This window comes from Pseudophryne corroboree, chromosome 5 (assembly GCF_028390025.1).
Source record: "Pseudophryne corroboree isolate aPseCor3 chromosome 5, aPseCor3.hap2, whole genome shotgun sequence".
Lineage (NCBI taxonomy): Eukaryota > Metazoa > Chordata > Amphibia > Anura > Myobatrachidae > Pseudophryne > Pseudophryne corroboree.
The window spans coordinates 531034787-531060187 of NC_086448.1; the positions used below are offsets into that span (position 1 = coordinate 531034787).

The following is a 25401-nucleotide window of genomic DNA, read 5'->3' on the forward strand; positions in this document are numbered from 1 at the left end:
TAATTGAATTGATCGTTAATGTGATAAAGGGCAGGACTTTGACATTTTAAGGTCAAGATCAAAGAAAAGTGCTGAAGTTTTGACAGTATGGCACATAATATTGGGGCAGATAAGAAAGGCGAGGTGTGCCTACTCTATTCTATATAGTTACCTAAATGGAGTTAAATATAAAGGAGGGTGCAATTGTGCATTAAAGTGTTAATACACCTACGTTTGTTTCTGCAGTTTCCGTAAACTAACTCATGTTAACAAGATTATTGAACAAGAAGTTTCCAAGTTTGAAACTGAAACTCAAGCTTTAAAAGACATAGAAAAGGAAACATTGGTAAGTAGGCCTCACACACCATTGATTATTTTCTTACCCATAATTGCCATATTAACTGATTCATGTATTTGGGGTTTTACATCCAAATTTGCAACAAATACTTCAGGCTGTCAACATGACTGACTTTGTTAAAATCCAAAATTGTGGTGCTTGGGTCTCATCATCAAAGATGCCTTGCATGCATAGAGTCTAACAACAAAATGATTTTAGGCTTAGGTGTTATGAGATGATTTGCTGTCTGGCTAAACTGACACTGCAGTAATTAGCATGCTAATCATCCGAGCAATGTGCAAGTGGGGGAGAAGCGGATCATTCTTCTATTAATAGTCTATCCTTAAGAAAACTGGACCTGTCACAAAGGATATACAGATGTAGCCATGCTCAGTTTCTTATACGCCGCAAAGCAGGTAGACTAATGTGCCCGCAGTTATGACACGTGCGTGTGTATGCACGCGCATCGCTACAGGAATGCATGGGCGATGTACTTAGTAGCAGACCGGCATACTAAGGCTCCTCAGCACTTCATGTGTGCCTGTGCGGCAGTGCCGCTGGTAAGATGAGCATGGCTACATATGTAAGTTCCTCTGCAGTTCTCCTCCATGGAAAACATGGAAATATAGTAACAACATTTTGGGAGCTATTGTTTTGGGGCGCCCATCACTATTGTGGATGTTGTGTGGGATTAGCCATGTAAAACCGTTTCTCCCATCTAAGGTGTCCAAAAGCCCTACTTTGTTTCATCAGTGTTCATTTCTCTGGCTCCGCCTTTCAGCCACTTCCTCTGTAGGTTGGAGTACCGCAAGGTAAACTGAGAAACTCCTTTGGCCTTTAGTATTACCTTTATGTGGATGACACCCAAATCTCTTTTATCTTTATCATTACCATCTGTTGTTGGCTTACATTACTGATTGTTTTTTCCACTGTTTCATTGTGGATTACCTCGAACTCAAGGAAAGATGTAATACTGTAGCTTCCAATTTAAAAAAATGCCTCTGAAATTTAAAGTTGCAGTTTTTTTAAAAAGGCGAAAACAATCTGGTTTTACATTTTTAAAAAACTGTGCTTCAAATCCAGCTGCAAAATTGGGGGGGGAAATGTTGTCACATTTGGCTCTCAAGGGGAGATGTATGATTGTGTGCATAACTCATTATTTGTCTGGACCTGCTTTGTCCTATTTAGTGTGGTGAAGCAGGTTCAGACACCAGCGGCATGTATTATTGCTTCTTTTGCCAAAAAGGGAGAGTGTTAACTTACCTGTCCGGTGATTTCCACACTCCCTCCTTTGGCGGGGCCGCTGTCACTGTCCAGAATTTGCATACATTCTGAGCATGCACTAGTCATTTCCCCCCAGCGACACGGTGTGATTGAAAAAAAAAAAAAAAAAGCACAGTCCCTGGCTGTCGGAAATGACAACAGTGTTGTGCATGCATCAACAACAGCTGTAGGAATGTTCAGTGGCACTGACTGTATGTACATTTACCTACACATCGGCGCACTGTCTTATAGATAGCAGCCCTTCACACACTCGCTGGATTAGTACATGGGGAGAAGCCGTATCTGCAGCACATAAATCCCATAGCTCTGCTTAGTACAGCTACCCCTTATGTGTTTAAAAAATGGAGCTGGCAATCTTCTGACTAGTCAATACAGGGGGATCCGGTCTGAAGATCGACAGTGTCTAGGTCGACAATGTTTAGGTCGACCACTATAGGTCGACAGTCACTAGGTCGACATGGATGGAAGGTCGACCGGGTTTCTAGGTCGACATGTGCTAGGTCGACAGGTCTAAAGGTCGACATGAGTTTTTTTTAAAAAAAATTCCTTTTTTTTTATTTTTTCATACTTAACGATCCACGTGGACTACGATTGGAATGGTAAAGTGTGCCGAGCGAAGCGGTAGCGGAGCGAAGGCACCATGCCCGAAGCATGGCGAGCGAAGCGAGCCATGCGAGGGGACGCGGTGCACTAATTTGGGATCCCGGTCACTCTACGAAGAAAACGACACCAAAAAAAAAAAAAATCCTCATGTCGACCTTTAGACATGTCGACCTAGAAACCCTGTCGACCTTCCATCCATGTCGACCTAGTGACTGTCGACCAATAGTGGTCGACCTAAACATTGTCGACCTAGACACTGTTGATTTGATGAACCACACCCAATACAGGCTGTCTACATGCCAGTTCAGATTAATAACACAGCAATAGATTTAATCGTTATTTTATTAATAAAAATAACCTTTAATCTAAGTACCCAGACCTATATATTAAGAAGGGACTGGGCTCAACATTATGCATCACACAGATGCATTTACTGTATAATGTGAGAAACTGTAATGACTTATCACCCCTAGTTCACATATTAGCTGATGTGTGAGGTGTACAGTATGTCTTGGCAAATTGATGTTCTGTTGATTGGTGGTGATACAGGGTGAGGCAAATAAAAACTCCCAGATTTTAAAGGTTAACTAAAAAAGGCATGGTAAATGTTATTTAAAATGTTAGTACATAATCTAAAAGTACAGTACATGGAATACAGTTTATTTTCTATTGGTTTTGTATATTTCATCGTCCAGATGGCGTCCCTTTTTCATTTCGTTTTGCATCACTCGGCGGCCAGGACCGGTTCTAGACCTTGTGGCGCGCAGGGCGAAAGTTTCCTGTGCCCCCCCGCCCCTTCATTCCCACACACACACACACACACACACACACACCGCAAAATAGAGTTGGTGCGCGCCGAAGGTCAAAAATAGGGGCTTTGTTTCTTCATAGGGAAGGGGCATGGCAACAGTTATCCCCCTGTACTTGAGCCCCCAGAAGCTGTGCTCCTGTAGTAATGTCCTCAATTGATTTGCCCCCAGTAGCTGTTCCCCCTGTAGCACTGCCCCCTGTAGTAGTGCCCCCAGTAGTTGTGCCCCTTGTAGATTTGCCCCACTAGCTGTGCCCTCAGTTGATTTGCCCTCAGTAGTTGTTCCGCCTGCAGCAGTGCTCCTAGTAGTCGTGCCCCCAGTAGCTGTCCCCCCCCCCCCCCCGTAGCAGTGCCCCCTGTAGTAGTGCCCCCAGTTGATTTGCCCCCAGTAGATGTCCCCCACCCCCCCGTAGCAGTGCCCTCTGTAGTAGTGCCCCCAGTATGTGCCCCCTATAGTTGTGCCCCTTGTAGTAGCGCCGCTTGCAAACAAGAACAACAAACAAAAAAAACAATACTTACCAGCCCCGCTCCTGCTTCTGGACCGCTGCTGCTACTGTCTCCGGCCGCCGGCTCCTCTCTATGGGAGAGACGTCATGACGTCTCTCTCCCATAGCAGCGCCTCACTGACACTAGTGGTCAATTTTGACCTCTAGCGTCAGTCAGCGGCGCCGGCTGCAGCGGGCGCCCACACAGCCCACGGCGCCTGCTGCAGCCGGGGAGAGGGGGGAATCAGGAGTAGCGGCTCTTGCCACGGCGGCGCCCCGGGCAAAAAGCCTGCTGGCCATTTCCGACGTTATCGCTACAGTTTCCTGACAGCTCACTTTCATTTGTCTGGCTGCGTTAATGAGCAGAATTTTCGTTGCTGGGCAGAAAACATTCCTCATCTGCTTCATGGTAGACCTCTACAAACATCGACTAAGAACCATTAATGAACTAAAGGCTGCTATATGCCAATAAATTATGATATGATATATTCAAAACCCATTAAAAATAAACTGTACCGAGGGAGCCGGTTCACTATGGGCTGAGCTTCAGTCCTATCTGATTTACATTTTTTACATACAGAACAGGCTGTTTTTAAAGCCTAATTCAGGGGACCCTTCACCACTTATTTAAAAGTTGGGGTCCGGGTCCTTGGTGACCTGATTTTTGCAGGGGAAAGACTGTCACAGCATCTACTGCAAGATCCCCACCGCCACCTACCTGCGGTGCATACACATTTTACAGAGACCATTGCTTCTTATGCAGACTGCGCTGTTGATTGCGAGGCTTATCTCCTACCACCTCCTGACATCCCTACTACACATCCTTCTACAGGGTTGTGAGTACACTGGGGTGTTTACTGGATGGTGACTGTAGGAGATTCGATTGGGGAGTCGTGTGAGCCTCTCCCTCTGTCCTGCTTTGGATCTCTAGTCTCTATGGGGGTCATTCTGAGTTGATAAATTTAGTACAGCTACGATCATCTTCCCTGACATGCGGGGGGACGCCCCGCATGTCAGTCCGACCCTCCCCCCCCCGCACAAATACAAAGGCATCGCACAGTGGCGAAGCCTTTGTTTTTGAGGAGTAACTCCCGGCCAGCGCAGCTCCTGCGGCTTGCTGGGACTTAATTGTCGCTGCCGTCGCGGCCCGCTCCCCCAACGGTCCGGCCACACTTGCTTTGGCCGGACCGCTCCCCTCCCGCCCAGCGATCACTAGGCAACAAAAGCTGACATGCGCCGGCGCACGCGCAGTTCCGACCCGATCGCTGCGCTGCGACAAACTGCAGCGATCGATCGGGTCGGAATGACCCCATATATTCCATCTTCAGCTGTCTCTGTATTGTGACCTGTGTGCGTGGGATTCACAATGACAGCAGAGGAGCAGGCACGAAAGCATCACAGAAGCTTTTTGTCTGCTCTGAAAGCAATACTAAATTAATGCAGGCAAGCTCGAATGGAACCGCCTTATGTGATTCATGTGCAGATGAAGGGACGGGGCCACACGATAACCTCTATGGATCCCACTCCTAACTTCCCTTGGCATCTGCTTTGGCTGGAGTTTTGGCTGACTTAACTTCAGAACTGGCTGCATCCCGTAGGGAACGTGAGTTGGCCAGAACTGAGGACTCTTCCTTGTAACCCTTGCAATTCTCTCTTTCCACAGAGCCAGCATGGGCGATAGGACTGGTCAAGTCAGTGGGCAGACTTAATAACTATAATAAAATAAGTTATGGGGTATTCAGGCAAACCTTCATCAGCCCCAACCCAACAGCCATCAAAGAAGGAATCACTCCTGGCAATTCTACTGTCGGATGACTCAGAAATCCTGTCACAGGGGACATACGAGAAAGGTGAACGGGGGGAGTTGTCTGAAAGTGAGGATCCTGCACCGCAGGACATGGACTCTGGGGCTCAAGGCGTGGAATCTCTCATTTTGGCAGTCCGTCAGCTATTGAATTTCCTTGATGCAGCTGTACCCGAGTGACTAGACACTTATCTGTTCAGTAAGCGCCAAAAGTCTTCTGTTATACTTGCTTTTTCCAATCAGCTGGATGAGCAACTGTCAGCAGCCTGGAAGCATCCAGACAAGCGTTTCCATGCCAGAGCGCTTTCTGGGCATCTACCCTTTCCCCCACGTCAATTATGGGGAAGTGGTAAACTCCTCCACCAGTAAACACGTTGGTTTCCCAGCTGTCCAAAAAAAGTTTGCAGATATCTGCCTCAGCCATTGCAGCTCACAGATCCCTCTATCTGCGGTCATGGCTGGTGTACGCAGAGTCTAAACGGGATCTTTAGGCACTTTTGTTTACGGGAGACATTCTGGACAAGTGGATCTCTTAAGCCATATTAGGGAAGTCTACTTTCCTACCATCAGTTTCTCCAGCCCCTAGGCGGACCGACATGGGGCTTTCTTTTCACTCTTTTCATGGCCCTCTGCTTTTTCGTTGTCGTTCTAGAGGTGCCACCACACAGGCTAGAGGAGTTAGGAGAAGAGGTAGACAGCAAGCCCCTGTCAGTTGCCAGAGGGACGAAACCTGCCAAAAAGCCTGTGGTATAATGGGCTCCCTTCCCTGGGATCTCCCCGTGTTGGGAGCTCGCCTCCGGACTTTTCAGGAAAATTGGTTCCAGACGTCCGCAGATGTGTGGGTCCGTAATCTAATGGCCATCGGTTACAGGATGTATTTTGCAGTTAATCTCCCGGGTCGCTTTTTCACAACAGGACTGCCAGTGTCTGCAGATAGAACGGCAGTTCTTTAGGGTGCAATCCAGACCTTACTGGACTCTGCTGTTCTGGTCCCTGTTCCAGTGCATCAGTAGAGCCGGGGGTTTTACTCCAATCTGTTTGTTTTCACGTTTGTTTTCAAGATGGAATCGCTCCACTCAGTCATTGTGGGCCTGGAACCTGGGGAGTGTCTTTTATCTCTGGACATAAAGGTGTATCTACACATCCCCATTTGGTAGCCGCATCAGGCATTCCTGTTGTTTGGCATTTAGCAAGACCATTATCAGTTTCGGGCTCTGCCTTTTGGTCTGTCCTCGGCACCCCGTGTTTTCACCAAAGTCATGCCTGTCATTGTTGTGCATCTAAGGTCTCTGAGGGTAACTATTGTTCCGTATCTGGATGACTTGTTGATCAGAGCACCATCGGAAAAGGTGCTTTTAGAACATGCCTTACTTACATACAGGACAACGATTTAGGATTGGGTAGTTCTGATGACAAATGCAAGCCTGAGAGGTTACAGCGCTGTGGTCCTCAACTGTCAGGTCCCGGGTCATTGGTCAGGCCAAGAAAAAACACTGCCCATAAATATGTTGAAACTGAGGGCAGTCTACCATGCTGCTGTTAGTGTCTCACCTGCTCCAGTCGCAAGCAGTGCGAGTACAGTCGGGCAACGCGACAGCCGTCAACAAGCAAGGCGGTACTCAGAGTTGCATGTCCATGCGTGAGGTACACTTGGATTTTCTGATGGGCCAAACTTCAGGAGGTGATCCTATCAGCAGTGTTCATCCTGGCAGTGGACAACTGAGAAATAGGTTATCTCAGTCGCCAGGGCCTTCATTCAGGAGAATGGGCTCTACACCCAGACATGTTTCAGGCGCTTGTCTGGCTTTAGGGCTGCCCTCAGGTAGATCTCATGGCATCCCAGCTGAAACATTAGCTGTCCAGAATGTGGGATCCAGCAGCAGAGACAGTGGATGCTTTAACGGTCCCCTGCGCTACGACCTAGTCTATCTGTTTCCACCTTTTCCAATTCTACCTTCCAATTCTGCGTTCCTCCTCTTAGCTTTGGCCTTGGCTCACTTGTGTTTCTGAGTTAGGTGCTCTGTCGTGTCGACCGCCATATCTCATCATGCACGCTGATTGCACGGAGCTTAGGACTTAGTTCTGCTTAGGTTGCGCTTGTTTAGGTGCCACCCGGGGGGGTGGAGGGGGTGTTAGGCTGTGAGGGGATTAGTGGTAGGCACCACCAGGGGAAGGTTAGGCACTAAGGGAGGAGGGTTAGGCTGCGATAAGGGAGGTTTAGAGTTAGCCACTAAGGGGTGAGGTTAGGATTAGGCTGCAGTGAGGGGGTGGGGGGGGGGGGGGGGTTAAAATACTTCACCGCTGTTGGAGTCATGACCATCGGGATGCAGTTTTTCTTACCTTTTGGATTTCAGCACTAATCCACGTGCAGTGCTGTACCAAAGGCACTTTTGGCCTACATCTCGTGCGCCCCGGGCCGTTTTAACATATAGGCACACTGGGAAGCTGCCCACCACAATACTAGGGGTCTTTGAGCAGGGGTGGGTGGTTGCCACACAATCAGAGCGGCGAAGCAGCATTCTCTACCTGCATCCCACCATGTTGATTGGGTGATGACTGGAGCCATCCACCAATCAGTGCTGGCAGCCATTCTCTCTATGGAAGCATACAAAGAGAAGGCATGGAACCCCAGGAGAAAGTTATGATTTTTTTTATTTATTTTTATTGGTTCCTGTGAATAGGTGTTGTAGGATCCTCCATGCATTGCTTTGCCCATTGCCTACTGTGCTGTTAAGACGGCTCTCCCTGCACCTCTCTCCTAACGAACATGACATCACAATAAACACTGGGACCAGAACAGTGGGTGTTATTTATGCGCATCCTAAGGATGGGATGCACCTTATGTTTTTCTATGCGGCAGGGTACCTCTCTAGGCAAGCTGGAGAAGGAAATCATCAGGGCAGTGACTGTGTTGCTACCTTGGACTTGCTCTCTAGGTGGCAGCACTGGTCGCACAAACCTCATTCAAGCACTACCCACAAGAAACTAAATTTATCAACAGTGGATAACTACTCCCAACTTAGAGCTGGCCCCTACACCTCCAGTGTAGTATGATCTAAAATCACCTGGCTTTACTTTTACAACTCCTTTCTGGTCTGAGACTAAGGGGTTGATGTACCAAACAGCGAAAAGAGTGGAGAACTTGCCCATAGCTACCCGTCCACTCCTACATATCATTTTGTAGAATGTACTTGATAAATGTTACTTCAATGCTGTTTTGTTGCTATGGGCTACTTCTTCAACAGTCTAGTTGTTCCATTGCTTGATACATCAACCCCTATTACAGGGAACAGACCTTGAAAGTAGGGCCTGTGTGTTCAGTCAGAGGCAGAAGTACCATTGGTGCAGTAGGTGCATTGCATCGAGACCCCTGAGCACTAAGCGTCCCAATGCTGTCCAGACCAGCAATGAGTTATCCCCTGCACTCTGCAGACCTTTTTGAGCAATGTCAGATGAATGTCCCAGTGCAGAGAGCCAGTTGGGCCCCACTGCCTAAGGGATCTGTCCAGTACATTAGTTAGGCAGAGCTGAACTTGTGTGCGCCAGACTGATAGAGAAGTCCTGCCACCTATCACTGGTGATGATCATAGCCACTTACTGTCTCTAATAACAGCTGTACATTTTTTTCTGATTTACTGCTGTCTGTGAATTAAAGGCAGCTCATAGCCGGTGTAACTGGCACTATCAGAGTGTGCCTGACCGAGTGCCAAACTGAGGAAAGCACAAGAGGTGGTGGTCCCTGTCACAGACAGAGCAGAGGCCACTCTGCTACAGCCCCCACTAAGGTACATGCCCCCTGTTCACTGCACCGTGCAGAAAATTGTGCTTGTACCCCCGTAACCCTATGCCTCTCCTTGCTTTCCGTTGTCTCCTCCTGCATTCCTCTGTCGCCCACTGCCTCTCCCTGTCACCCACTGTCGTGTGGCACATTGTGAACTTTGGTTGGGTTGGATGAGGGGGGACCAAATTATATTTTTGCACCTGGGCAAGACTGATCAGACTAATTTGCTGTACACTAAAACTGAATGTAGTAGATTGTGCTCTCTGACTTGTGAGAGCCTCAGTAGACCTCTAAGTAGCCTCTGCCAGTGCCACAAGCTATGGGGCATTGTAGGAATATTTGGCTAGAATCCACCATGTGACACAGAGTTCCCCCTCATTGTGAAGCCTTATAGCAACTGCATAGGTTGCTATGATCTGCAGCAATGCCTTGCCTCTGAGCTACACAAGTTATTGTATGTCTCCTGATTAATCCAGATAAGTTTTATGCTTTGCAAGTGGAAATTTGTAACATGGTTTTTCAGGGGGAGGGGTTCCATTTAAAGAATGTCATTAAGCATGCTTATTCTGAATTTCTTTTTTTCTTTACAGGAGTTTTTGGAGGCAGAAACAATGACAATTAATGCGTTTTGTGCAAATCAAAGACAAAGGTAAGTCAGTTAACTGTTCAGAATACATACGTGTTACCGACTGTCGGGATCCCGGCTGTCATGATCCCAACCACCAGTATGCCGGCAGTGGGGTGAGCGCTAGAAAGCCCCTTGCGGGCTCGCTGCACCCATAGAGGGAGAATAGCCTGTGGCGCGGGTATTCCGGCGGTGGCATTTCATCGCCTGTCGGGATTCCGGGGTCAGTATTGTGACCACCGGGATCCCAACAGGTAGTCTCGTGAATGCCTCACAACTGTTTGCAATATGCTATATTTTAAATGTTGTTTTCATGCAAGAATATTAGTTCTGTATACCCAACCGCTAATTTTGATTGGTAAGAGGATGAGTCCTGTTCTAGTGTCTATAGAAACAAACCAAGTACACATCATCATTCTTGCTCTGACAGGTAACTGCCCCTCTAATAGAGTAATAATGGAAAGGTAAAACCTGACATTAGAGGAGGGGTTGGAGCCCACCGGGGATTTCCTCTGTTCTCCTGTGGGCCAGTCTGACCCTGAAGATGACACCTAAAAGGCATGAAAATATTTATATATTTGTTCAGTCCTCTAAGCTTAAATGAGGTGAATAAAATGGAACAGGAATTACCTGAAATTTTATTTTCATAGTGAAGTAATTTTGACAAAAGTACACTTATAGCATTGCCATACTGTTCCTGATCTGTAGCTTGCTGAGGAGTCATTTGTTATAAAACTGGCGCCAAAATTGTAGTCTGTGGGCTAGGGGGGTTATTCAGTACAGATTGCAGACTCCGCTAAAAAGCATAATCTGCAATCCTTTCTATTGCATGCAGGGCCACCCATCGCAGGGCAAGGCCACCCAGCATGCAAAATGGCATGCCCAGCGAATGCGACCATAATTTAAAGGTTGCAGCAACTGTGGACGACCCCTTACAGCCACAGCTAGGCAGCGTTTGCAAGAGATCCTCCACCATTTTTTACATCGAAGCGGCTGCGTGTGATGTCACGCAGCCACACCAAGAACGCAGCCGACCAGCCCCAATTTTCCCTGCGCTGCACCCGCAATGCTCCATAGGACTGGCAGCTGGTCACCGGTCATTATCATTACTGACCTCTGGTTTTAGTTTTGCATACTGTAAGTTCTATTCTGCTCTGAGACATTCAGAACTGGAGGGACTGAGATCCTAGAAATAAATTTTCCAGCTCCTTGAACTGGAGAGTTGAATAATTGTGAGCACGGAAATCTGATAAGGATGCAGCTTGAAAATGATGCAGTAAAGAGACAGAATTCAATGAAGAGGTCTTGTCTCTGTTTCTAATGATATAAAAGGCAAGAAGTTCTCTTTTTAAAGGAGCATGTGTAAGCCGTATACTTTTATAGAAGGCACAAACTTCTGGTGACTTGTCGTAATTTTATATGTGCTTTGTTCTGTATCATATAGACTTTTCCCTAATAAAAAATTAAGTGATGTCACTAGAATTTGCCAACTGTAAATGGACTGTTTTACATAATGGGTTTTTTTCTTCATATTATTTCCTTTCTTAATCAGGGTTCATAGGGGTTCCACAGGGAACATCGGAGTTGGAGGTTGTGGATGAGAGTCCAGTCACCAAACAGTTAAGCGTTTAGCGTACCCCAGAATGCTCGCCTTCATGCTCAGGCATTCAGTTTTTAGTTGGTTCCTGCAGGAAGCAGGTGCACAGTGTCAAGGGGCCTAAAGCTTTCTCATTTTTAAATTTTTCTATTTTTTTACTGGGCTGATAGCACTGTAACTCTGTCAGACTTCACTGCTGCAGCTCAATCACCACAGTACGTGACTAGCACCACTTGCTGCTGGGTCCCATGGACTGTGTGGCTGGCATCGGGGGCAGGTAAGAGGGTCCCTTCATTGGGACCTGAGGCTAAATCACTGTCCGCCACGTGTCCAGGGAGACACACCGCTGTGCTGGTGTGGACATTGTCTGCGGGCAGGTTCGCCACTAGACCACCAGGGCTATAATGGGTGCAGGTCAGGTGCTAAAACACCTATTTACACAGGCCCTGCATGTACCTGCGGTGGAAGACCAGCATAGGGGAGGCGGCGCTTGACCTGTAGCCCCTCCCCCAGCTCTGGGCGCCAGTCTACTGCAAATTTCCCACCCTTGAGCTGCTTATTTCTCCCTCCTTCCCTCAGAGACCCGGGCAGCCATTTTACAGCAAAGCAGCAAGTAGGTTACAGGGATATCTCGGCTCAGCCTCCCTGTAAAAATGTCTGCAGAAAGCCTGGTTTTTACATTCACTTATATTCTACCTGCTTACCAAACAAGAGTAGTTGATTCAAGTATTCACTACAGTGATATTGTATATTTTTCTGCGTTGTATGTGACTGCGTGCTAGTTATGCTGTCTGACTTTCCTTTCAGCTATATCATATATACCTATCTCTGTTATTTCTATACTTTGTGCACAGGTGCTTTCATAGTGCAAGCACATAATTGTCTGTATATAGTTACTTACCACACTCTGTGTATCTGTACAATACTATATCGGAGTATAAGGGCACCCTAATTGTTTTGATAAAATGTCTAACAAAAGGGCCGCAAACAAGCAGAATCCTCTGTATTGCGCTCATGTAGAGTTTGCTCTGTGGGATTATCTGCGGAGGATGTTATACAGGATAAACTCTGTGTTAACTGTTATACACCTCCTGTTCAGTCCACAACTCCTGCTCCTACGCAGTAGCCTCCTTGGGTGGCTTTTTCACAACTGTTGGGTACTTTGGTGCACCCGCTATGGGCCCACCTATGTCTCTGCCACCAAATATAGTCCCAGTAGTAAATATACCCTGGATGGATACCCTGTCGAATCAGGTTAAAAAGCTAACTCGGACACTGAATATGCAAAAGAGCCTAACAGGGAATAAATCAGCAACTGGTTCCTCTCAATCCACTGTGTTATCAGAGTCTAATGTGTCATCTGGGGAGGAGGGTGAGGATACAGCTCCCTCTGTCACAGATTCCTGTGCAGCAGATAAGGAAGCTCCCGTTATGGTTGATGTACCTACCTTAGTTGAGGCTATTAAAGAATTCAACTTTCAGAGGAGGAACCCACACCTGTTTCTTAAACACATCAGTTTTCTTAGCAACAAAACAAGGTAGTCAGAGCAAAGTTTCCACATTCCGATCACCTAATGGAAATTAGACAGGAACCATAGAACACTCCTGGTAAAAAGTTCCCTTTGTCTAAGCGGGCATTATCTTGTAATCCTCTCCCAGCAGCAGTGTGTGAAAAAAGGGAAACTTCCTCCAGTGGATTCTCAAGTCACACGTCTGGTAATGACTTCCACCTTGCCTGTAACAACTGTCTCCTCATTGAAGGAACCGATGGATAGATGAATAGAAAATTGTCTCAAATTTATTTATTCTCTCACAGGTGCTATTTATAGACCTACAGTGGCAGCTTCATGGGCCGCAAAGGCTATAGAAGTGTGGTTACAAGCATTTGAAGAAGAACTGCCTTCCGATATATCTGAAGAAAGCAGAATATAACTGGACCATGTTAAGAAAGCGACTTCTGAAATTGGTTAAGCATTAACAGAGGATGGAGTTCTAGCAGCAAAGGCGTTTGCAAGCTCTGTGCTGGCATGACGTATTATACGTTCTTGGAAAGTGGATTTAGATTCCAAGAAAACATTGGAAATTCTACCCTTTACGGGAGATATTCTGTTTGGCGAAGAGCTAAACAAGATTGTGGCATCGTTAGCTGCTGCCAAAACAGGATTTTTGCCCCTGGTTCCTACTCATAGGGCCAAAAGCTCCAATTTTCGTACCTTTCACCCACAAGGAACAGCGAAAGGTAAGGTATTTCTTAGACAAACACATGTTGCAAAGACCAGTAAGCCCAAGAGCAAGCAAGCTTGGGCTGCATGTCAACTACAGCAAAACCTGACCAGCCTGCATCCTGACGGTGCAGGTCTCCCCCTGGGGGACCTCTTGGCGGGAGGCCGACTTCTGCACTTTGCGCAGGTTTGGCCCACAACCACCTCAGATGTTCGGGTGCAAGAAGTAGTCTCTCACGGGTATGCCGTCTTGTTCAAGGGACGCCCCTCTCAACAGTACTTCACCACGGCCTTCCATCAGATCAAGAAAAGGCTCTGATAGTACAACATGTGGTCAACTCAATTCTACAATCTGGGGTGATAGTGCCAGTTACTCAGTCCCAACGGGGAAGAGGCTACTATTCGACCCTCTTCCTGGTCCCAAAGCCCAACGGGGCACACCGGTCAATTCTAAACCTCAAATCTCTAAACAGGTTTGTAAAAGTTTTCAAGTTTTGCATGGAAACCCTGCCATCCATAGTTTTGGCCATGGAACCGAAGGATTTTATGGCCTCCCTGGATATACAGGATGCATATCTGCATATTCCTGTTGCTCTTTTGCATCAGCGATTCCTGCGGTTTGCTATCTGCAACCACCAACCTCGCCCTCTGCAACGACTCATTTTTTCCAAGTGGAACGGTCAGCCTCATCGCATCAAGTCACAAATGGTAACTCTGACTTTGGAGGTTCGGCTTTCCCTGACTTGGCTCCAAAACCAGCACATGGACAGGAGAAGACCCTTCTGGATCCCCTATTGGGTGCTTCTCACAACAGATGCCGGCCTTCGCGGCTGGGGAGCTGTAACCTAACAATTGTTTCAGGGGCGATGGAACCTGGCAGAGTCTCAATTGCCAATCAGTGTGCTGAAACTGAGAGCAGTGTACAATGCAGATTGACAGTGGGAGAGAGAGAAGGCTCTTGTGTGGGCGCACTCTTATACAAGGAAGGAAATTCCTATATTAGATATTGAGAAATATTTAAACCATAGCTTTTATTGGTATCGTTTAGGACGTAATTACCCATCTAAATGATGAAAGCAAGGGTGGTGTATAGTATGAGGGCAGTGTCACCAGGTTACAATGAGGAGTGTGCCGCAGTATCGGCATCGAGAAACACGTGGGGAAAAAATATTTGTGATATGGAGGATGTCGTAGGAAATTTAATGGAATGAGGAGGATGGGAGAAGGTAACTGTGATGGAGTGAAAAAGGAATTAACTGAAACAAGTGACGGTTGGGTAATTTGCTATTAATGGATTGTGAGCAGGTCAGGAGAAAAAGGGGGAAACGGTGAGGTAGAGGGAAAGGGAGGGCATGTGAGAAGTGTGCTAAGCAGTGCAATGTGTTTGAGGTTAAGAAAAGGTGCAGTGTAAATGTAAATGGATTGAAACTAATAGAAGGAAACCAGTGGTTCACAAGAAAACAGCGTAATTTATATTTTCATTCAGACCGGAGGGCTTGAGACTGTTGAGGCAAAAGATCCATTCGCTCTCTTTTTTATAAAGTTCCTTGGTAATGTCTCCTCCTCGTATGCCTAAATGAACGCGGTCTAGGCCAAAGGCCTTAAAATCTTTAATGGATCCTTTGTGGTAAAAGTGAAAGTGCCTGGCAACCGAGGTGAGCTGTTTCATACGTGCAAGATCTTTCGATGCATTGCAAATATTGCCCAAATGTTCCAGGACCCTCTCTTTCAATTTAGGTGTGGTCATGCCAATGTATTTGAGGTTGCAACCACAAGTTATGCAACAGATCACAGCTTGAGTATTGCAATTGAAGAAATGTTGTAACGTTATTGATTGACCATATCTGTCGATGATGGTATTGGTTTGTAATATCTGGGGGCACGATTTGCATTGTCCACAAGGGAAAGAGCCAGTAACAGATGGTTTTTTAGGTGTCGAAGTAACGAAATGGCTTCGGACTAACTGATCTTTCATGTTCTTGGATCTGCGCCAACTCATCTGCAACGGAGAATTCAGGAAAGGAGATAAATCTCCACTCCTCAGTCCCACTAATACAGAAACTCTGTACTGGTCAGGGGAAATGGGGGTATGACAATCCAGTGTCTACAACCTTTCCGAATCACTCTTTGAAGCAAGAGACCAGAACATTTTAACATTTTTCAATTCTTTATTTCATAAGGATCATTTAGATGGGTAATTACGTCCTAAACGATACCAATAAAAGCTATGTTTTAAATATTTCTCAATATCTAATATAGGAATTTCCTTCCTTGTATAAGAGTGCGCCCACACAAGAGCCTTCTCTCTCTCCCACTGTCAATCTGCGTATTTTCTGGCTCTGGGCGCACCACCAACTAGGACAGTATTTAATCAGAGAAAATTGTATATATTTTCTCTTTCCCACTACTGGGGTAATTAATCGTCCATTTTTGGTATTTCTTGTATATACATGTCTGTATCTCTGTGACCTGTGCCCGATCACCCCGTATTTTGCCAGCAGTGTACAATGCGTTGACTCTCATCCGCACAATTCTTCAGGGCAGACCAATTCAAGTACAGTCCAACAACCCCATAGCTATGGCATATATCAATCACCATGGCGGCACTCACAGCAAAATGGCGATGCAAGAAGTGTCCAAGATCCTCCGGTGGGCCAAATGTCATCTTCCGGCCATGTCAGCGGTGTTCATCCGAGGCGTACTCAACTGGGAAGCGGATTTCCTCAGTCATCAGGATGTTCATGACGGTGAATGCGCTCTTCACCCAGTGGTCTTCCAACTCCTAGTGAACAGGTGGGGCCTGCCGGACGTGGATCTCATGGCCTCATGCCACAATCAGAGTTCCAGCTTTCAGATCCCGGTCCAGGGACCGGCAAACAGCATTTGTATATGCCTTATTGGTCCAGTGAACATTTTGTCTACCATACATATTCCCTCCAGTATCCCTATTACCTCAGGTGCTTCGGAAATTCAAACAAGAAGTAAGAAACCTCATTCTGGTAACCCTTGGCGTGGCCCAGACAGCATTAGTTCTCAGATCTCCAAGCCCTCTCAGTGGGGCAACCCCTTGGACTTCCTCTGCAACGGGACCTTCTCTCGCAGGGCCCTTGTTTCCATCCAGACCTCGCCCGTCTGACTTTTGACGGCATGGCTCTTGTACCATCAATCCTAAAAACCAAAGGATTTTCAAATGCTGTTATTCAAACAATGCTTAAAGCACGCAAACCTGCCTCTGCACGTATATATTATCAAGTGTGGTACCAAGCGTTACGATGCAACTATTTTCAAGATATCCAGAATACTGGCTTTCCTTCAAAGAGGTTTAGATTTAGGCTTGCGCCTTGCCTCGCTTAAAGTACACATTTCTGCTTTGTCGGTTTGGTTTCAACGCAGAATTGCTCTGCTTCCGGATGTACGTACATTCCTTCAAGGTGTCCTGCGTGTGCTCCCTCCTTATGCCCCTCCAGTTGCTCCATGGGATATGTCTGTTGTACTGGAAGCTCTTCAGGGGCGCCCCTGTGAACCTTTAGAGTCAGCTGATCTCAAATGGCTGCCAGCAAAGATGCCATTTATGCTTGCTATTGCATCGTCCAGGACTGGGCGGTTCTCCGGACTATTATTATTATTATTATCCTTTATATGGCGCCACAAGGGTTCCGCGGCGCCCAATTACAGAGTACATAAATAATCAAACCGGAAAACAGCAACTTACAGTTGATGACAGTATAGGACAAGTACAGGGTAAATAAACATAGTTACATCAGCAGATGACACTGGAATAAGTATCAGGTGGCAGAAGACTGCTGGATGTGGTACAGTTGAAGATTATTAAAGACAAAGGATAAGCACATGAGGGAAGAGGGTTGGTTACCTCCTCAAAGTGGTTTCTAAGTTCTACCTTAATCAAGAAATTGTGGTTCCAGCCTTTGTCTCACCAGACTTATCTACGAAAGATCGATCTTTGGATGTGGTTTGTGCTCTGTGTTTTTGTGGACCGTACTAGCTCCATCAGACGATCTGCTGCTCTGTTCATACTTTTTGGATATCACAAGCGTGGTAGGCCTGCTAATAAACAGACGCCGGCCCAATAGATTAGAATGGTCATTGGACAAGCATAGATCAAGCTGACCTCCTTGTGCCAGCTTCAATTTCTGCCCATTCTACTTGGTCTGTGGGACCTTCATGGGCTGCACGCTGTGGTGCGTCTGCCGAACAATTGTACAAGGCTGCTGCGTGGTCTTCTAGCCACAAGTTTCCAGGACGCTTCCTTTGGACGCCGGATTCTTATAGGGTGCACAGGGCACCCACCCTGATGCACCTGGCCCCTCTGGGTTTTTACAGCAAAGGCCTCTGATTCTTTTGTGCTTAACGTCTTTCCTCTTCCTGCTTTGAGCTGGTTAACAAAACGGAATGCCTGAGCACGGAGGCGGGATTATAGGGGAGAAGAGCCAAGCATTCTGGGATACGCTGACAGCTCAACTGTTTGGTGCCTGGACTCTCATCCACCACTTACAAAACTGATGTTCCCTGTGGACCCTATGAACTTCGAAGAAAGAGAATTAACAATGGTAAGTCTACCATAACTCTTGTATTTGTTTTAAGAATTGAAGAAATTGATTCTGCACTCAATGGGACTGTGCACATACGGTCAGAGGTAAGACTTTGTAAGTTTCCGGGTAAATAAATATTGTAAAGGGATATCTTTTTAAAAAAAAATTATCTGAACGTATACAGAGACCAGGTTTAACACCATACACATTGGTTCTATGGTGCTAGAGCTCCTACCAGATGGTAATATTATATCACCTAATCTGCTGCCACCAGACTCCTACCACCTTCAGAGTGTCCTGTGAATGTGACCGCTACTTCCCTACCAACCTGTGACCTGTTTTATCCACATTGCTGTCTTTCTCAGATCCAAGCAACCGGTATACGGTTGATAGATAGACAGTGTCTAGTTAGACAGTTAATAGACACCATATGTTAGACAGACAATTAGGTTGACAGGGTCAAAAGGTAAACATGAAAAATGTAGACAGTACAAAAGGTCAGGCCTCAACTTTCCTTTGTACCTTTCCCTCTCTGTGCACTCAAATTACCTCCCAAGGTGGCTTTCAAGGGAAAGCATTCTATGGTCGTCAGCATCTCTGAGAGAAAAGTGAAACAATTAGCATCTCAGCCAAGTGTCAGCCTCTGTCTTTGTCCTGTGGCACCTGCTGAAAATGAAGTTCCTCATTACCTTTGACCCCATCACCCCTGATCCCTCTCCCAAATCTATTTGATGAGAAACAATGTTACTCAATACTCTCTAACTTCATTATAAATATAACCAAAACTGAGATTATGACTGGGACATAGCTATACCAGGATACAATTTATTTAGGAAGGATAGAATGGGAAGAATAGGAGGAGGGGTAGCAATGTATGTGAAAAAAGCATAAATGCTACTTTAATACAAAATATTGAAGACAAAACTGAGGCCCTTTGGGTCACCACAGACACCGGGGAGAAGGATATTATTCGCATTGGGGTGATCTATAGACCACCAGGCCAAGGGCAGAATTTGGACAGGAACCTATTGTTGGACATCACTAAAATGGCTTTTAAGGGAGAAGTCATAATCGTGTAAGACTTTAATTTACCTGATGTAAATTGGGAGAGGTTTTTTGCAAGTTCAGCTACAAGTGGCAATATTAGATTTAATTCTCACAAATGGTGACAGGATATCAGACGTATATGTGGGTGAGCACCTGGGATCCAGTGATCATCAAGCAGTATGGTTTAGTATAATGACAGGATCCAACTCCTGTCACACAAAAACAAAGGTGTTGGATTTTAGGAATGCTGACTTTGCAAAAATAGGGAGATGTTTAAGTGATTCATTGGTGGACTGGAGGGACTTGGAAGGAGTGTAGGAGAGGTGGGAAAAACTGAAAAGTGCAATACTAAGGCCACAACAGACCTTTGTATCAAAAGGGTTAGGAAAAGCACAAGGAAAAGGAAGCCAGTGTGGTTCACAAAAGAAGTATCAACTAGTGTGAAAGCAAAAAAGATGACTTTTAGGAAATATAAACAGACTCAAAATAATAACGACAACGAGGTGTATCTTGATAGACGGATGGATGCTAAGAAAGTGATCAGACGTGCAAAGGCAGAAGCTGAGGAGAAAATGGCTCAGTCAGTAGATAAAGGGGGCAAAACTTTTTTTTAAGTATATAAATGAAAAGAGAAAATCAAATGGAGGAATAATAAGACTTAAGACAGAGAGTGAGAATTTGGTGGAGGGAGACAAGTCAATAGCAGATCACCTAAATCATTATTTTTGCTCAGTATTTACTACAGAAGGAGAAGGGAAGGGCCACAGTTAAGCTGCAGGGATATTCAAAAAAATAAGGTAGACTGTAAGGTAAACTACATTTACAGAGGAGAAGGTCCTAACAGAACTTTCAAAACTAAAAGTGGATAAATCAATGGGACAAGATGGGATACACCCAAGGATACTAAAAGAGCTAAAAGATGTGTTGGTGGCACAATTAACAGAATTGTTTAACCAGTTACTAAATGCAGGTGCCATTCCAGAGGACTGGAAAAGAGCAAATGTAGTTCCACTGTACAAAAGTGTAAGCAAGAAAGAAGCAAGTAACTACAGACCAGTAAGCCTTACATCAGTAGTAGGGAAAGTAAGGGAAAAACTATTAAAAGAAGAGTTGTGGAATATCTTAAATCGAACAATTTACAGGATCCAAAACAGCACGGACTTACTGGTGGGAGATCATGCCAAACAAATCTTATGGACTTTTTTGACTCTGTGATGAAAATAATAGATCAAGGGGGAGCTGTAGATGTAGCATATCTAGACTTTAGTAAGGCATTTGACACTGTCCCACATCGCAGACTGCTGAATAAACTTGAAAGCGTGGGGGTGGATTATAAAATAGTTAAATGGATAAGAACCTGGTTGCAAAATAGGAAACAGACAGTTATAGTAAATGGAGTGTAATCTTTGGAAGGAAATGTTACCAGTGGAGTACCCCAGGGATCTGTACTTGGAAGTTCTCTTTAATATCTTTGTTGGTGGCAAATGGTATTGAAGGGAAAGTATGCCTTTTTGCAGATGATACAAAGATTTGCAATAGGGTAGACACACCGGGAGGGGTAAAACAAATGATTGATGACCTAGCTAGGCTTGAGAAATGGTCAAGAACGTGGCACTTACAGTTTAATGCTAAAAAAAATGCAAAATCATGCACTTGGGTCTCAAAAACCCAAAGGCTAAATATTGTATCAAGGGTACTATAATGGAAACTACTGAGGGGGAAAGGAATTTAGGAGTCACTATTTCAAGTGACTTAAAAGCAGGAAAGCAATGCAACAAAGCAATGAGAAAGGTAAGTCAGATGCTTGGTTGCATAGCCAGAGGAATCAGTAGCAGGAAAAAAGAAGTGATAATGCCACTGTATAGGTCATTGGTACGGCCTCATCTTGAATACTGTGTCCAGTTCTGGAGACCATATCTCCAGAAGGATATAAATACATTAGAGAGTGTACAAAGAAGGGCAACTAAAATGGTGCATGGCCTACATCACAAAACTTACCCGGAAAGGCTAAAAGATCTTAACATGTATAGTATGGAGGAGAGAAGGGAAAGGGGGGACATGACAGAAACTTACAAATATACCAGGGGTTTTAACAAAGTTCAGGAGGGAAACATTCTTCAAAGGAAGAGAAGTATTAGAACTCGAGGACTTACACTGAAACTGGAGGGAGGCAGGTTCAGGGGAAATTTAAGGAAAAATTACTTCACAGAAAGGGTAGTGGACAAACGGAATAGCCTCCCATCAGAGGTGGTAGAGGCTAAGACTGTAGAGCAATTTAAACATGCTTGGGATAAGCATATGAATATCCTTACAAAGAATTAAGGTTCAAAAAGGGTTGAGATTACCTAGAGGATAAAAAAGGGGCAGACTAGATGGGCCAAGTGGTTCTTATCTGCCGTCAAATTCTATATGTTTCCATGAGATCTTGGAATTCTTCATACACAACAAAACTTAAACATTTACTGAAACTTAATTTCCTGTTCAGTTATCATGGAAAACAAAGACTTAGCATGTAAGCAGTAAGTCTGATCTCCAGTTTTGGAAGTGCCTCTATAACTTTTGGATTTGTCATATTTATCTTGAAAATGAATGTCCTCCCTCGCTTTGTGTCTCTTCCAAACTTCAGTATGTATGTACTATGCTCGAAGTGTGCACTAGTACTCCCCTTCTATGTTTTGCCTAGTTAACGAATATGCAACTATTGGTGGTGTAAGTTTATGCTTTCTTTTTGTGGCTCCATCAATACATATAGATTCTGCAGCCTGGTCACTTCCCTTAGTTCGTCATTATAGCCACATGGGCACGATGTAGTAAAATGGCCAACCTCTCTTCCTCTCCATCCACTATAGTTCCTCTCTCGTGCGACCCTGCAAACCCCCAGCCCTCTTTCCCCATAGTCCAAAGTGGGCTTTTTTTTCTGAATGACCTACTGAGAACAGGGGTCTCCTGTCAGTTGAGATACTTGGAGGATTGTCATTAGGTACCCGGAAGACCGTTTCACCAGCACCTGTAGATCAGGCACGTTTATCGCTTGGCTGAGTGGCATGTTCAGTGCCGGTCCACTTCTACCTTTGAGTGCCTTTATTTTACAGCTACTCTGCTGTGCAGCATTCTGCAGAACTTCACATCATTTCTCAAGTTACATTTTACATCTTGTTGATGCTTGATGTTCACTTCCTTAATCTTGTAGTACTACAGTATAACCCAAATATTTGAAATGTTCTGTGCATTTAATAAAAATAATCAATTTTGTTTAACTGCAAGTTATACTTTTGTTAATTGATTGCACCAGTGCAAGTGTTGTCAGTTCTTTTGGATTCCTATATATGGGGTTCTACAGCTTGGTATACATTTTCCAAAAATAATAGATTCAAAATGGAGAAAATCAAGTCCAAGGTATAATTATAAGGAGGCGCACACATGGAACAGTACAACACCATTTCATGGGCATGTTGCAGACCTTAGTCTATTGAAGTCATCCAGTCAGTGAAGACATTGTACAAAAGTGGAATAATTTAGAGACTGCCTGGATCAGAAATCTCCCTAAACTTTGTGCTAATACCACCTGAGGGGACATTGACTTCTACAGTTTAAAACATGTTGTTTATTGCTGCTCCCTAATAGCTTGGTCCTACTTGAATAATTTTGCAAGGACAGATATTGTTCCATCTTGTTTTGAAAGCTATTGGCTACCTATCCCAAAAAACTGATGGATGTAATAGTTGCAAAAAGGTGGTTCAATACAGTAATAACCTAGGAGACAAACTATTGAATGGTCATGAAGGATTTTACTTTATAATCCACTGCCCTATATTTTCCCCCAAAATAACATTTACATGATATGGTAAATGAAGAGAAGAGGGGGGAGGGATGCGTTAAATTTTATAAAATAGCCTGTTTCTGTAAATGTTACAAAGGTATTATCTGTTGAAAATGGTGTCATTAGAGATTTTACACAGGCTTTAAATAGAACCAGTTGTTCAACCGAATCAGGCAGCCACTTCAGTTTGGGGGAATTTTTTGTATGTGTTTTTGTGTTAAAGTTTGTTTTGACATTACTGAGGCATACAAAATTAGGATCGGTGTTTTAATACATTAACTTCGAATGCAAGTACTGCCCACCTGAACCATGCAAGTAGCCGTTGAAGCACTAATATGTTCCTTGGGTCAAATTCAGTTAGCAGTGGGACTTACCATAGAGTTATAGCTCCTGGGTTAAGTGCTAGAAGCTATGCAGTTGGTTGCCGCAGCCAAGACCGTTTCTACCGGCGGGCAAACCATGCACTCACACGGTGGGCCCGCCGCAACCCCAGCTGGCTACTGCTGAGCCTGTTTCTCCCTCCCACCCCATCGATGGATGCAGCTGCATCATGATGTCACGTTACCGGCATCTGACAGAGTTTTCACATTATTCACATTATCTTCTTCATATGTGGAGGGCTAGTTATATTTTTAAAATTCCTTTCCTTCAAAGTTTTGAACTGAGCCTCAGTTATTTTATTCATGTTTGTTTACTGCTTGTATGTTACTTGTTTCTCATATACATTTGCATCCTGCAATCATATGTTTCTTATATATTATTTATTATTATTTGATACACCGGGTTTCTGCAGCTTAATGCTGCTTTTCACACACAAGGGGATCTTTGTGTAAGGGGAATTACTGTGAGACATAATGTGTAAGGGGTATTACGGTGTGGGGTATAATATGGTGGATTTTTTCTTTCCTGTGGTGGCCGAGGTCTGTTGGTACAGGGTCAAAAACTGGGGTGTAAGGTAGTCTCTTCCTGCAAGGCCACACCCATTTTAGCGAGGACTCGCACTAGAAGCCAAATTATCTAGAAACAGCTTTGCCTGCGGCAAGCCCACGACTAGCCCAAGGGAGCTGGCAAGAGGCAAACAGAAATCCAAGTTAAGTGCACTCTCGGGGCTAGTATCAGGGCTACCGGAGGCAGTAATAGCACAGCTGCGGGCACTTACCGCAATATTTTAGCTAATGGGTTAAGTTTAGCTGCTAATTGTCTGCCCCCATGATGGAGAAAATAGTCTTGCCCATCGCCTCTTTCCCAGAGGGCCCAAAAATGTATGGCCGTTCTTGTTACTCCATACAAGTATTTCCTCATAATTAAATAATCTCAAACATTGTCAGGCCTCCCGCCATTTTAGGCACAGCAGCTACTCTAATATAGATGCAGGATATTAAAATTATTTATTTCATTATTTAGAAAGAAGACCAAATAACTGATGTCTGAAGCAAATAGCGGCTGTCAAAATCAATGTGAAGTTTTTTGACCCAACCAGTTTTGTGATTTGTATTTTGTTATGTTGTGACTGTTGTTAGTCCGTTAATTTTGGACAATGTTAGTCTTGATTTACTTGCATTATGGTTTGGACTGTAATTAGTGCATTAAAAACGAAAGCATCACTTCACAATGTCTCATTGTTTTTCTATTCTGAATTATTTACTGTAAATATAACCCAGAATTGTTGTTTTGATTTTTTTTTAATTTACAGTTGGTTGGTCTAATGTACAGGTAAATTGCAAACATACCTATTAGGTTTTATATGGGTTGTTTGACCCTAGGTTTGCAGTTGTATTTTTCTAAGGCATTCTAAAGTGATATTCTTTTATAAGACAGGTTTTGGAATGTTGTGAAAGAAATGCATCTTCCTGTATGACACCTGCTAAGTACTATAGTGTGCGACATATTTGCCCTTTTTACTTTACAGTTCATGGAAATGATGGGATTTTTGTTCTTCCATTCAGTCCTTTTCGGAGTCATATGGGGGACATTGGATACATTAGGATTTAGATTATAGTTGCATGAGGATGCAGTTACAATTCTGGCTGTCGGGATCCCGGCGTTCAGTAGACAGACAACGGAATCCTGACAGCAGCTGAAATATCGACTGACGAAATCCTTTCCGCTGCCCGGTATACCCACTCGGTTTGTGGGTCCACGCCACAAACCAAGTGGGAATAGAACCTGTGGTGAGCCACCAGGCCCGAAGCGTGGTTAGCAAAGCGAGCCTGCGAGGGGACTCTCTGCCGGGATTCCCCCAGACGGGATGCCACTGTTGTGACACCGACAGCCAGCATACCGTCGGCAAGTAAATCGTACTGGACCCGATGCAAGAGGTTAGGCACTTAAAATGTACTGCTAAAAGCTCAAGCTCCTCCCACTAAATGGCCCACTGGCTTCTGGGACCTTCAGAATTTTAATAATAAATCCCCAATGATAGAACAAAGTAAAGCAAAAAGTCCTTTTATGAGACCAAC

The 25401-nt window shown here is 44.8% G+C and overlaps 1 protein-coding gene across 6 annotated transcripts in view; it reads left to right on the forward strand.

The window, feature by feature from the left end:
- Positions 1-24554, forward strand: part of SYCP2L (synaptonemal complex protein 2 like) — a 905846-nt gene extending 881292 nt beyond the window's left edge. For 5 of the 6 annotated variants that reach the window (XM_063923155.1, XM_063923158.1, XM_063923153.1 and 2 more), the window contains 4 exons: positions 226-325; positions 9672-9730; positions 18128-18179; positions 24347-24554. In XM_063923155.1, the coding sequence (XP_063779225.1) occupies positions 226-325; positions 9672-9730; positions 18128-18179; positions 24347-24373 (238 nt within the window). In that variant the 3' untranslated portion in view covers positions 24374-24554. Of the gene's footprint in view, positions 1-225; positions 326-9671; positions 9731-18127; positions 18190-24346 lie in introns of all 6 variants that reach the window. The other variant, XM_063923156.1, reaches the window with a different exon arrangement.
- Positions 24555-25401: the final 847 nt, after the last annotated feature.